The sequence below is a fragment of the Salmo salar genome, chromosome 20 (genome assembly GCF_965601325.2).
Source record: "Salmo salar chromosome 20, fSalSal1, whole genome shotgun sequence".
NCBI lineage: Eukaryota > Metazoa > Chordata > Actinopteri > Salmoniformes > Salmonidae > Salmo > Salmo salar.
Window position 1 is genome coordinate 54,755,635 of NC_138310.1, and position 12,789 is coordinate 54,768,423.

General features: G+C 45.6%; 1 protein-coding gene across 4 annotated transcripts; it reads left to right on the forward strand.

The window, feature by feature from the left end:
• Positions 1-12,615, forward strand: LOC106580832 (F-box only protein 46). Of its 4 annotated transcripts, none has more exons than XM_082966532.1 (3): positions 1-419; positions 1,754-2,247; positions 9,169-12,615. In XM_082966532.1, exon 3 carries the CDS (start codon positions 9,285-9,287, stop codon positions 11,319-11,321), a length of 2,037 nt encoding a protein of 678 aa, XP_082822658.1. In that variant the 5' UTR covers positions 1-419; positions 1,754-2,247; positions 9,169-9,284; the 3' UTR covers positions 11,322-12,615. The 4 variants fall into 4 exon arrangements, with proteins under 4 accessions (XP_082822658.1, XP_082822656.1, XP_014017778.3 ...); XM_082966530.1 differs by lacking the exon at positions 1,754-2,247 and adding an exon at positions 7,259-7,456; XM_014162303.3 differs by lacking the exon at positions 1,754-2,247.
• The last annotated feature ends 174 nt before the right edge of the window (positions 12,616-12,789 follow it).

Genomic DNA, 12,789 nt, shown 5'->3' on the forward strand with positions numbered 1-12,789 from the left:
ATGCAGCTGCCTGTCAACAAGATGGCCTTCCTCTCCACGGATGTTCTGACTCCGATTATTTTGGTTGTTCAGAGAACATACCGTAAAGGTCAGCCTGTGTCAGTTCTGAAAAGGTAGCCAGATGAACGAGGAAGAGTGTGAAACAGGATCAGTATAGATAGGTTGTGTAGAATTGAAAAACGGACAGTAGGCTTCGATATTAACATTAGGTTGATATTGGAAAGTACTCTGCAGCCAGATAGCTAGCTAATGGACAAGTAAAAGATAACCCGAGTCACCTGCACCCCTATCCTTGCTCAATCTGATTCATCGGTCGGTTGTTGAGAGGAAAACAGGTTTTACGACCGGGGGGGGGGGGGCTTGCTAGTAACGTTACTGTCATCAGCACTGTTGCAGGTCAAGTGCTTGCGGATCTACAGGTAAGATGACAGAAACATTAATTACTTCACTTTAGCGAAGCTTAGCTGTATTTAAATTCAAAAGCTAGTCAACGTCGTTAGCCAGCAACACACAATATGGGTTCCATTGCAATTTTGTTTGGCTAACCAACGTTAGCCTAGTCAGCACACAACGTTACACCCCTTAACGTAGTTGGCTAACTCGTTTTATTTTCGTCAAAGACGATCAGTTGGTGCCTATCAGTTAGCCGCGCCTTGGCGAGTGTTCGTAACATCAATGTAACAACGCGATTGTTGTTGGCCTTTGGGCTGTAGCGCGCTAGCTAACTCAGCCTAGTTAGTTAGCCAGCCAACGTTAACTTTTTAACGTTAAGCTAAACTAGCAGCAAAGAAATGATGTTGGTTAGCTAACGTTACCTAGCTAGCTTTGATAGCTAACGTTACCTAGCTAACATGAGTGTTTAACGTTACTTCTTTGGCCTGCACATCATATAGTTGCTAGTTAGGTTAGTTATATGAGAATCACTTTTACTAACGTAAGCTCACATTAGTTAGCTAGTTAACCAACTTGGTTTATTAATACGGACCTCGGGGGTTAACTTAGTTAACGTTACTGTAGTTGTAAGAATAGTTAAACCACACAGGCTGGATTTCTGTTTCATCCTATTCCTAGCTAGATTGCGCAATTCTTGTAAAATTATGACATTTTTGCACATTTCAACTTACCATTTGATCAGCGTTAGACAACTGAATGAACACCTATGAGCATGTCAATAATTAGTCCTTGGCTAATCATGGTTACCCATGCTGACCACCTGTATGTTACAACCTAATGGAAATGTGCCTTACAATTCTGAAGGCGCTTTGTTTATAGCTAGTCAATGTCACCTGTACTTCCTCAGTGCAGTAACGTTTCTCTGTCTATTTAGTTTTCAGCTTCTTGATTTAGCATTGGCTAGGTGACCACGTTTTCCAAACACTGTTAAATATATACTCTGAATTAAGATTCAACCATGTCTGCAGAAACAATGGGGTGTCAGCTATGACACCTTGATATATTTTGGTTATTTAAAAATGTATTTTGGTTATTAAACTACAGTATGAAGTGGATTTAGAATTGCGATAACAGAATTTCATCATAGGTCCCTGATCTGTACTACACATAAATGCTTGCATCATTATGGATATTAAGGTGTTGTATCCTAAATAGGCACACAAATGTAGAAATATGCAATATAGACCTCTGCATATTTGGGTATTATTCTACACACTGGCTATTTTAATGAGACCACATTTGGTTGGACCGGGCCAAATCTGAGCCAGTCATTGATGTCTGTTTCCACATTTGCCCTCAGAACAGCCTCAATTCGTCAGGCATGGACTCTACAAGGTGTCAAGTGTTCCACATGGATGCTGGCCAATGTTTCCCACAGTTGGCTGGATGTTCTTTGGGTGGTGGACCATTCTTGATGCACACAGGGAACTGTTGAGCTTGAAAAACCCAGCAGCGTTGCAGTTCTTGACACAAACCTGTACGCCTGGCACCTACTTCATAGCCCGTTCAAAGGCTCTTAAATATTTTAGTAGTTCAGCACAGTACATTAGTGTGCTTTACTGTGTATTCAACTGAACTCTATTCTACTCTGCTGTACTGAAGTATACTGTACTCAACTTTTTGTGTTGTGCTCTGAAAAACTTGTGAAACATAATCTGGACCAATCATGGATGTCTATTTGTGCCAAATCAAGGCCGGTCTGGACCGGACCAAAAATAAGTCATCTGTGGGCGTTAATCTTTTCTCAAAGACTAAAGAAGTAATCAAACTACAGGATGAGCACCTATGTTGTTGGTGAGCTGGTATCTGTTATTCAACTGAGAACTAGGCCTATACATCTTTATCTTTGGTACTTTAGAATCAGAAGTATGGGAATAGTGGAGCAATGGGGCATTGAAACGTAAAGCCTTTGGCGCCAAAAATATTCAATAGTTAAGTTCCAGGGAACATCCATTGATGCGCCTGCTTGGTTCAGCCTAAAATCCTCTCAGAATAGCCTGTATATCAGTTTTGTACTGGCATGGTTTGTATTCAATGTTTACAGATAAACAACAATTCACCATTTTGGCGACCACTGTCCTGGCCCTTACAACCAACACTATTTGAGTAAGGGGGTTGATGAACTATTTTTTATTAAATTTTTTTAGTTGAAGCCAAGTGGTGGAAGAAACAACCTGATGAAGAGCTATAGTTTAAAGGAGTCCATAGATATCATAGACAGACCAAACAATTCTATAGCCAGCTTGTCTGCCTGACCTTCTCATGACGAAGGCACTCTGGGTTCATTTTATCGGGGATGGGGGGAGTCCATTGTTTTTGTAGACGAGTATCATCAGCCTCACCTGCTGCAGGACTACTGCTGTATTGTCCCTGCAGGCGCAGCCAAGGCGAGCACCATTTATCACCTCCCTGCATTGCCCACCATTCCCATAGCCTCTGAGAGGGAGGATAGCCCTGGAGGTGAATGAGGGGGCTGTCTGAATTATCTGAGGACAGCCTGGAATTAGAAGAAGAAAAAAATAACAAGTGTTTTTTTGTTTGAAAGGTCCTTCCCTGCTTACTGTGCCTAAGTTGTCTTTTCAATATGACATTTTCTCTGTAATAGAATAGGAATGGTGTAGTGCTGAACATTCCTTCAATGCCTGAGACTATTCTAACGGTGGTATTTTAGTGGGCGTAATGTTTCCGAATGCTCCAGATAGAAACGCAAGTTTTAGAATTGACATTTTATTCTGTGGCTGTCATGTGGCCAATTGACAACTGTTTTGTTTCTATACATTCCCTGGTTAATCTGGAGCATTGTGTTATGATGTTGAGCCTGCTGAATCTCCTCCAACAGAAAGTCTCTGGATTGTTTGAGCGAGGTCATGATGGAGGAATGAATCCTCCTGCATTGGTGTGTGTAGTTCAGAGGTCGGACAACTTGGGGAGACAGTGAGAGACGAGCCTCTAGCACGGCACTCAGCGATTTCTGTACTGCTGGGCATGGACAGGATTTGGTGGATTATGCAAAAAGATTAAAACAAGCCTTAATTTGCAGGAATTGTTTCAAATGAGAAACGAAAAAACCTCTGCAATAATAATGCAGTTATCATCTGTCGGGGAATGAAGTCTTCATGAATACAGATTGTCGGCAACATCTGGGCCATGTTTTGGCCCGTGGATATCATTCGAATACAAGGAAGGGACTTCTAGTCTCATGTCCTCATATTTTATGTGGACTTTCTCATATATTCAGGTTATTACTCATTACCTGATATTAAGCCAGTATAGATGTCTTTAAACATCTCCCTGCAGAGTTTAGCTTTGTTTAACACCTGGTATGGAGACAAGTGTAAAATAGCTAGCCTATAGGCTACTAGGCCAGTCATTAGAACTGCATACTGCATGCCATCTATTACCATCGTAGCATTTTACTACCACCTGTTCATCGGCCGCCTTACTTCCTAATTAAATTGCAGGGTAAACCGTCGTATAGCCTATTAATTGACAACGAAGACTACAGCATGGATTAAAGCTACTGACTCCAGCCTCTGGATGACTGGTAGTGGACTGCCCCCCCCCCCCCCCCCCCTTGCCCTCTTCCATCTTTCCATCTTCTGAAGCACTGTTGGCTGGCTGGCTGGCTCTGAATAATAGATACTGGTCAATAGAGAGGAAATCTGACTGGAGCCATTCAATCATGCACTGGCTGCCACTCACTGCCTCTCTCTCACTGCTTCAGGAAGTGCCTGTTTTAGTCACAAAGATGGACTGACGCTCACTGTCCCTGTTACGCCATCCAATCTTTTTATCGGTGGGGTGGTGGCCCTGGGATGTACTTCATACAGAGAGTAATCTGCAGGCTCTTAGCTGGAGCTGTGTGATTATAAAGCCCTTAACCAGCCCAGGAGTAGTTCTGGCCTCTGACGCACACACACACACAAACAGCCTGTGTAGCAGACTAGTCAGACATTCCTCTTCAGCCGAAGGTACACATTTCACATTATCATGCTTTCAACTGGCGACAAGTATAGATAGGCTAGATATCAACCTACGTTTGCCTGGTAAGAGTTGCCAAACTATAGTGTTATACTAGTGCTGTCTGTCTCAACCTGTTTGGGATCACAGGATGGAAAGAGTGGGGCTTGTTCAGTCATTTTACTATGTTTTGTATGTACAGTTGAAGTCGGAAGTTTACATACACCTTAGCCAAATACATTTTAAACTCAGTTTTTCACAATTCTTGACATTTAATCCGAGTAAAAATTCCCTGTCTTAGGTCAGGATCACCACTTTATTTTAAGAATATGAAATGTCAGAATAATAGTGTAGAGTGATTTTATTTCAACTTTTATTTCTTTCATCACATTCCCAGTGGGTCAGAAGTTTACATGCACTCAATTAGTGTTTGGTAGCATTTCCTTTAAATTGTTTAACTTGGGTCAAATAAGCTGGGTGAATTTTGGCCCATTCCTCCTGACAGAGCTGGTATAACTGAGTCAGGTTTGTAGGCCTCCTTGCTCATACACACTTTTTCATTTCTGCCCACAAATGTTCTATAGGATTGAGGTCAGGGCTTTGTGATGGCCACTCCAATACCTTGACTTTGTTGTCCTTAAGCTCTTTTGCCACAACTTTGGAAGTATGCTTGGGGTCATTGTCCATTTGGAAGACCCATTTGCAACCAAGCTTTAACTTCCTGACTGATGTCTTGAGATGTTGCTTCAATATATCCACATAATTTTCCTACCTGATGATGCCATCTATTTTGTGAAGGGTACCAGTCCATCCTGCAGCGAAGCACCCCCACAACATGATGCTGCCACCCCCATGCTTCATGGTTGGGATGGTGTTCTTCGGCTTGCAAGTCTCCCCCTTTTTCCTCGAAACATAATGATGGTCATTATGGCCAAACAGTTATATTTTTGTTTCATCAGACCAGAGGACATTTTTCCAAAAAGTACCATCTTTGTCCTCATGTGCAGTTGCAAACTGTAGTCTGGCTTTTTTTATGGCGGTTTTGGAGCAGTGGCTTCTTCCTTGCTGAGCGGCCTTTCAGGTTATGTTGATATAGGACTCGTTTTACTGTAGATATAGATACTTTTGTACGTTTCCTCCAGCATCTTCACAAGGTCCTTTGCTTTTGTTCTGGGATTGATTTGCACTTTTCGCACCAAAGTATGTTCATCTCTAGGAGACAGAACACGTCTCCTTCCTGAGCGGTATGACGACTCATTGAACAAGCATGGGAAGTAGTGTTTAAACCCTTTACAATGAAGATCTGTGAAGTTATTTGGATATTTACGAATTATTTTTGAAAGACAGGGTCCTGAAAAAGCAAAGTTTCTTTTTTTGCTGAGTTTGCATAGGCGTACAGAGGCCCATTATCAGCAACCATCATTCCTGTGTTCCAATGGCACATTGTGTTAACTAATCCAAGTTTATCATTTTAAAAAGGCTAATTGATCATTAGAAAACCCTTTTGCAATTGTTAGCACAGCTGAAAACTTGTTCTGATTTATAGAAGCAATAAAACTGGCCTTTAGACTAGTTGAGTATCTGGAGCATCAGCATTTGTGGGTTCAATTACAGGCTAGAAGGATTACTATATCCTATCCCAGGTATTCCTTAAAGAGGTGGGGTTTCGGGTGTCTACGGAAGGTGGTGATTGACTCCGTTGTCCTGGCGTCGTGAGGGAGCTTGTTCCACCATTGGGGTGCCAGAGCAGCGAACAGTTTTGACTGGGCTGAGCGGGAACTGCATTTCTAAGTGACCCCAACCTTTTGAACGGTAGTGTACATAAATACAATACCGGTCAAAAGTTTTACGACACCTACTCATTTAAGGATTTTAATTTTTTTACTGTTTTCTACATTGTAGAAATAATAATAGTGAAGACAAACTAGGAAATAACTCATGGAATCATGTGGTAACCATAAGTGTTAAACAAATCAAAATATATTTGAGATTCTTCAGTCACCATTTGCCTTGACAGCTTCGCACACTCTTGGCATTCTCTCAACCAGCTTCATGAGGTAGTCACCTGGAATATATTTCAATTAACAGGTGTGCCTTAAGTTCATTTGTGGAAATTCTTTCCTTAATGCATTTGAGCAAATCAGTTGTGTTGTGACAAGGTAGAAGATAACCCTATTTGCTTCAAGACAAAGTCCATATTATGGCAAGAACAGTTCAAATAAACAAAGAGAAATGATAGTCCATTACTTTAAGACATGAATGTCAGTCAATACTGAACATTTCAAGAACTTTGAAAGTTTCTTCAAGTGCAGTCGCATAAACCATCAAGTGCTATGATACAACTGGCTTTCATGAGGACCACCACAAGAAAGGAAGATTCAGAGTTACTTCTGCTGCAGAGGATACCTTCATTAGAGTTACCAGCCTCGCAAATTGCAGTCGTAATAAATGTTTCAGAGTTCAAGTAACAGACACATCTCAACATCAAATGTTCAGAGGAGACTGTGAATCAGGCCTTCATGGTCAAATTGCTGCAAAGAAATCACTACTAAAGGACACCATTTAAGAAGAAGAGACTTGCTTGGGCCAAGAAACACGAGCAATGGAAATTTGTCTTTTGGTCTGGAGTCCAAATTGGAGGTTTTTGGTTCCAAACACTGTCTTTGTGAGATGCGGTGTGGGTGAATGGATGATCTCTGTATGTGATGGTGTGGAGGTGCTTTGCTGGTGAAACTGTTGGGGATTTATTTAGAATTCAAGGCACACTTAACCAGCATGGCTACCACAGCATTCTGCCATCCCATCTGGTTTGCACTTAGTCCCACTATCATTTGTTTTTCAACAGGACAATGACCCAACACACCTCCAGGCTGTGTAAGGACTATTTTACGAAGGAGAGTGATGGAGTGCAGCTTCAGATGACCTGGCCTCCACAATCCCTCGACCTCAACTAAATTGAGATGGTTTGGGATGAGTGAAGAAAAGCAGCCAAGTGCTCAGCATATGTGGGAACTCCTTCAAGACTGTTGGAAAAGCATTCCAGGTGAAGCTGGTTGAGAGAATGCCAAGAGTGTGCAAAGCTGTCAAGGCAAAGGGTGGCTATTTGAAGAATCTCAAATGTATATAATATTTTTGATTTGTTTAACACTTTTGGTTACTACATGGTCCCATATGTGTTATTTCATAGTTTTGATGTCTTTGCTATTATTCTACAATGATGATGAAAATAATAAAAATAAAGAATAATCTTGAGTGAGTAGGTGTTATAAAACTTTTGACCGGTAATCTGTATATAAACAGTACCAGTCAATTTTTATGCGCTTCAACACTCGGCGGTCCCGTTCTGTGAGCTTGTGTGGCCTACCACTTCGCGGCTGAGCTGTTGTTGCTCCTAGACGTTTCCACTTCCCAGTAACAGCACTTACAGTTGACCAGGGCAGCTCTAGCAAGGCAGATATTTTTTGAAAAGGTGGCATCCTATGACGGTACCATGTTGAAAGTCACTGAGCTCTTCATGAAGGCCAATGTTTGTCTATGGAGAATGCATGGCGTTGTGCTCGATTTTTATACACCTGTGTATGTGTAGACGCCTCTTCACATTAGTGGATTTGGCCATTTCAGCCACACCCATTGCTGATATAGATATATATCACGTGCACTGCGACTTGGTTTCTGAACCGCCTAGACGCTGATTTGCCTATCATTTGCTGTGCTCTTGCTGTAATGAACGGCTAGAAGGTGAAATTTGATCCAGTGAGTCTCGCACCCTTCCATAGTGGTTGCTTCTGAATCAGCATGTCTCACAAATAATTTTTTTTTCTTCATTTTTATACTATTTTATTTTTGACAGGGAAGTCATACTGAGACTAGGGTGTATTTTACAGATGAGCCCTACATACATCAGACACATAAAATATACGAAATTACAAAACCATATTAAGAACAACAGACAGCTTCATCAGAGGTCTAAATGTCTTGTTGAAACAGTCTTGTGCCACTTATACCTCTTAAGCCCCCAGTGCCACATTTTTGGCCTGGTAACATGAAATGGCACGGGCACCCTTCGTAAACGGTTTTCCTGCAGGCCGCAGCCAAGGTCCTTTACTCTCAACATCAACTCCACTACTCTCCCTTTCTAAAAATAGGTTAGGCATATGCCTTCCTTGCCTCCTATTAGGCAGGTCCTCTTTGAAGCGTCAGGATGGGAATCCATTTTCTTCCCCTCATCCCCTCCTTTTATATCTCCCTTCATCTGCCCCAGACACAAGGCCCCGAAATGGAAGCCTTTAATTAGATTGAAAACCTTCAAGGCGAGAGAATTTATATTACAGTGAGCGTATGTAATGACTAATTGAGTTTCGCTGTTGAGGCTGTCTGAAAGCATGAGTTTTCCTGACTTGTGCACTGTGACCTTTGTTTCTGAACCACCAAGAGGCTAGGAGCTGATTTGCCTATCATTTGCTGTGCTCTTGCTGTATTGTATTGAATGGCTAGGAGTTGAAATAACCTTCCATAGTGGTTGCTTCTGAATCGGCATGTCACACAATTAGATGAGGTCATTTTTAGGGACTTAATACTAATGCAACATGTAGAATGCATGGGAAGAAATTCTCCCTCCAATTACATTTTTAGATGTGTAATTAATTACATTTGATGAAATGACATTACTCATGTTTGTCTCCCCCAGCTAGATGACCTATGATGGTGAATATTGTAATAGTGCTCCTGTAATAAAATTCCTCTCTCTCCCTACAGATTGTATGCCCTCTTCCCGTGACGGTGCCTGCTGGCTCGCACAGAGAGAATGAGTGGTGTGGTGCACAGCAGATGCCCAGCCTAGACGCCGCCGATATGCTTCCCTCTGGCCCGTGATGGACCGAGACACCTTCTCCCACATCCGACTGTGGTGCCCACGCCCCTTTGGCACCTACTCCCAGAACAAGCCCCGCGGTACGGGGGGCAGTGGGGTAGCCCCCTTCCTCTGCAAGGCTGACACTGCGGGGCGCACGTCGCTGGAGGTCGGGGGAAGCGTGGATGGCCAGGAGGAGGAGGAGAAGGAAGAGGAGGATGCCGGCTCCGAGAACAGTCCCCCAGACGCCGACCCGGCCTCGGCACTGCAGGCTCCCTCCACCCCTTCTGGCGCCACTCAGATGGAGGATGGGAGGGTGCTGCTGGACACCTGGTATGTCATCAAGCCGGGCAACACCAAGGAGAAGATTGCCTTCTTCGTGGCCCACCAGTTCAGTGGGGTGGGCCTCCCTCGACCCAGCGCCATAAAGGTGAAAGGGAACTGGGCCACGGACTGCACTAAGGCCAAGCGCAGGCGGCGCTGCTCCTCCTATGACCCCCCCGCCCGGGCCCAGACCAACATTATCCCCACCACCCCGCCCCCAGAAGCCTCCACCCCAGAGGACATCCCGGGAGTGTGCGAGACTGACCTGCTGTCCGTTGCTGAGATGGTGGCCCTGGTAGAGCAGCGTACAGCCATGGCCTTGCAGGGCATGGTGACCCAGGGACAGACCGCCACAGAACACCCCGAACACACGCTCCTGCAGGGCACAGTCTCCGACCCCAGCCCCATGGTGTTCCTGTCAGAGAGCCCTGACCCCCCGCACCCCCCACACGGTGTCCTGGAGGAGGAGGAGGAGCAGCAGGAGTCGCGGCGTGTGGCTAAGGCCATAGCCCACTTTGAGTCCCAACATCAGCTCCTGGAGAACACACTGAGGCCCGTGTCGGGCCTGGACTCGCCCAGGGAGAGGGAGCGGAGCGGGGACTCTGGGCCCACCCACGGCCGAGGTGAAGTGAGGATTGCCTTCCGGGTGTCCAGCCTAGATCCTGGCTCGCAGTCAGAGCCCGCAGGCAGGCCCCGCTGCATGTTCATGAGCTGTGGGGGAGGAGGGGGCCAGGCGGGGGCCCGGGCCAACGAGAAGATCACCTGTGATCTCTACCAGCTGGTCAGCCCCTCGTCACGTGACCCCAGCCTCCTGCTGTCCGGCTCTCCAAAAGCTGACCCCCATGGGGAGGGCCATACGGACCGGCCAGCCTCCAGCAGCCCGGACCCCAGCCAGGAGCTCGGCTCTGGGGAGCAGAAGCCTGTGGCCCGGGAGAGGGTGACTGGCTTCCACGTGGAGGTGGTGGTCACAGGTGCTGTAGACCAGTGTGTGTTCTATGGCAAGGACAGCACAGAGAATGTGCAAGAGGAGACTGTGTGTTTCGCCATGCCCAGTGTGGCCGACAGCTCAGAGGACCCCCCTCCAGGCCAGCTGTTCTTCCTGCAGCCCCAGAGAGGGTTTGACGAGGACAGTGGCACCGGCAGCAGCAATGGAATGTGCTCTTTGGACTGCACCAATAACAACAATCCTGCTGGGGATGCTGCTGACCGGCCGGACTCCCCCCTGGCCGGTGTGGAGGACTGCTCGGACCCCTCCCTGTGCCGTCTCTACCGCCACGTCTCTCACGACTTCCTGGAGATCCGCTTCCAGATCCAGCGGCTGCTGGAGCCTCGTCAGTACATGCTGCTACTGCCCGACCACATCATGGTCAACATCTTCAGCTACCTGCCCACCCGCTCGCTGGCCGCCCTCAAGTGCACCTGCTACGACTTCAAGGTTCTGATTGAGACGTACGGTGTGCCCGCCACCGACTCGCGCTGGAACCAGGACCCGCTGTACCGCGACGACCCCTGCAAGCAGTGCAAGCGGCAGTACGAACGGGGTGATGTGTCTCTCTGCCGCTGGCACCCCAAACCTTACCACCACGACCTGCCTTATGGACGCTCCTATTGGATGTGCTGCCGGCGCACAGACAAGGACACACCGGGCTGCCGCGTGGGGCTGCACGACAACAACTGGGTACTGCAGCCCTGCGAGCTGGTGCAGACCCGCGCTAAGAGGGAGGACGGGAGGTAAAGGGGCCATCCCCAGCACCCCTCTTACTCCCTCTAGACCCCACTGGCCCTGGTGCTGAACTAAAGACCAGGGTTCTCTCCTGGGTTGTCAGCTCTCTGATCGTTATCACCTTGTTCTTAGCAGTCGACTAGCTCCCTACTCGGATGTTAGTACATGTGAAAACTGGACTCATGATGAGTGGGCCCATGCTCGTGGTATGGTATGGTGCTGCATGGGGCCTGATGCTCAACGTTTCTGCCTATTGGTCAACTGACAGTCGCGTCCTAGCCGTGCTGTCAATGCTAAAGCTGACCTCAACTTTACTGACCATAGGGTCAGCCACTGAGGACTGACTGGCTGGCTCACAGAGGGAGTCTGTGAAAGTTTAAAGGTCCAATGCAGCTGTTTTTATCTCTATCAAATAATTTCTAGGTAACAATTAAGTACCTTACTGTAATTGTTTCAATTAAAATGGTCAAAATGAAACAAAAATATCATCTTGGTAAAGAGCAAATTCTCAAGCAACAATTTTTGATAGGACTGTATGGGACTGGTCTGCTCGGGAGGGGAAAACTGTTATTGGCAGAGAGGTTTGGAACTCTTTCTTATTGGTCTATTAACAAATGTACTACCCGTTGTCACCGGGCAGGCCAAAAATACATCACCAAAATTTCAGACTGTGTTTTTAAACAGCTCTTACACTAAAAGGGCATCTTCACAATTGCACAGTATAATTCCAACCGCATAGTGTGAAAATGTATGTACAACACAGGCAAGTCACGTTTTTGACTGCACTGGGCCTTTAATGAATGAGACTAACAGTGTGGGGCAAGAGAAGGCAATTTGATGTCACTTTGTACAAGTTTTGACTGCTTGTTATCAATTCTTTTAGTTTTTTGGTGTGAGCGAATGTTTGCTGTTATTTCCAGTTTTTTCATTTTTTTTTTGACTGTTCTCCCTCCCTTAACCTTTTTTTTTTTTTTTATTGTTTTAAAAAAAAAAAAAATTGCCGATCCCCACTAACCCCCAGACCCAACCTGCTAGTCGGCAGAGGGCAGTCTTTGCCAAAGCCGTCGTTTGCGTCAATGCGGGTGAAAAGAAACACGGACCATAGAGCTCTCTACACCAGCTTCCAGCCTTAACCCCACTGGTCCTGCTCACAATCCCTAAATCTGCAAAACCTTGACAAATACAGTATAGAGAACTTTGTTCACTTGACCCCTCTGACTGGGTAGGGGAGACCACTGTAGGTTTCAGTTGTACAATGCTAATGGGAATGTGCTTCTCAAATAAACAGAAATGATTAAAACTGGAATTTTACCCTTGACATGTTTCCTTCTGCATGATGACCTGTGTTGGTAACATGTTTATTTTGATAGAGAAGTTGCTACAGGCTAGGCCAGGGGTGGGCATCTCCAGTCCTTGGGGGCCTGATTGTCACTCTTTTTCTCCATCCCTAGCAAACACAGCTGATTTAATCAAATTGCTT

Bases quoted from the DNA above. Each gene is read 5' to 3' on its own strand.
- LOC106580832 (XM_082966532.1), top strand. From the start codon at position 9,285: ATGGACCGAGACACCTTCTCCCACATCCGACTGTGGTGCCCACGCCCC.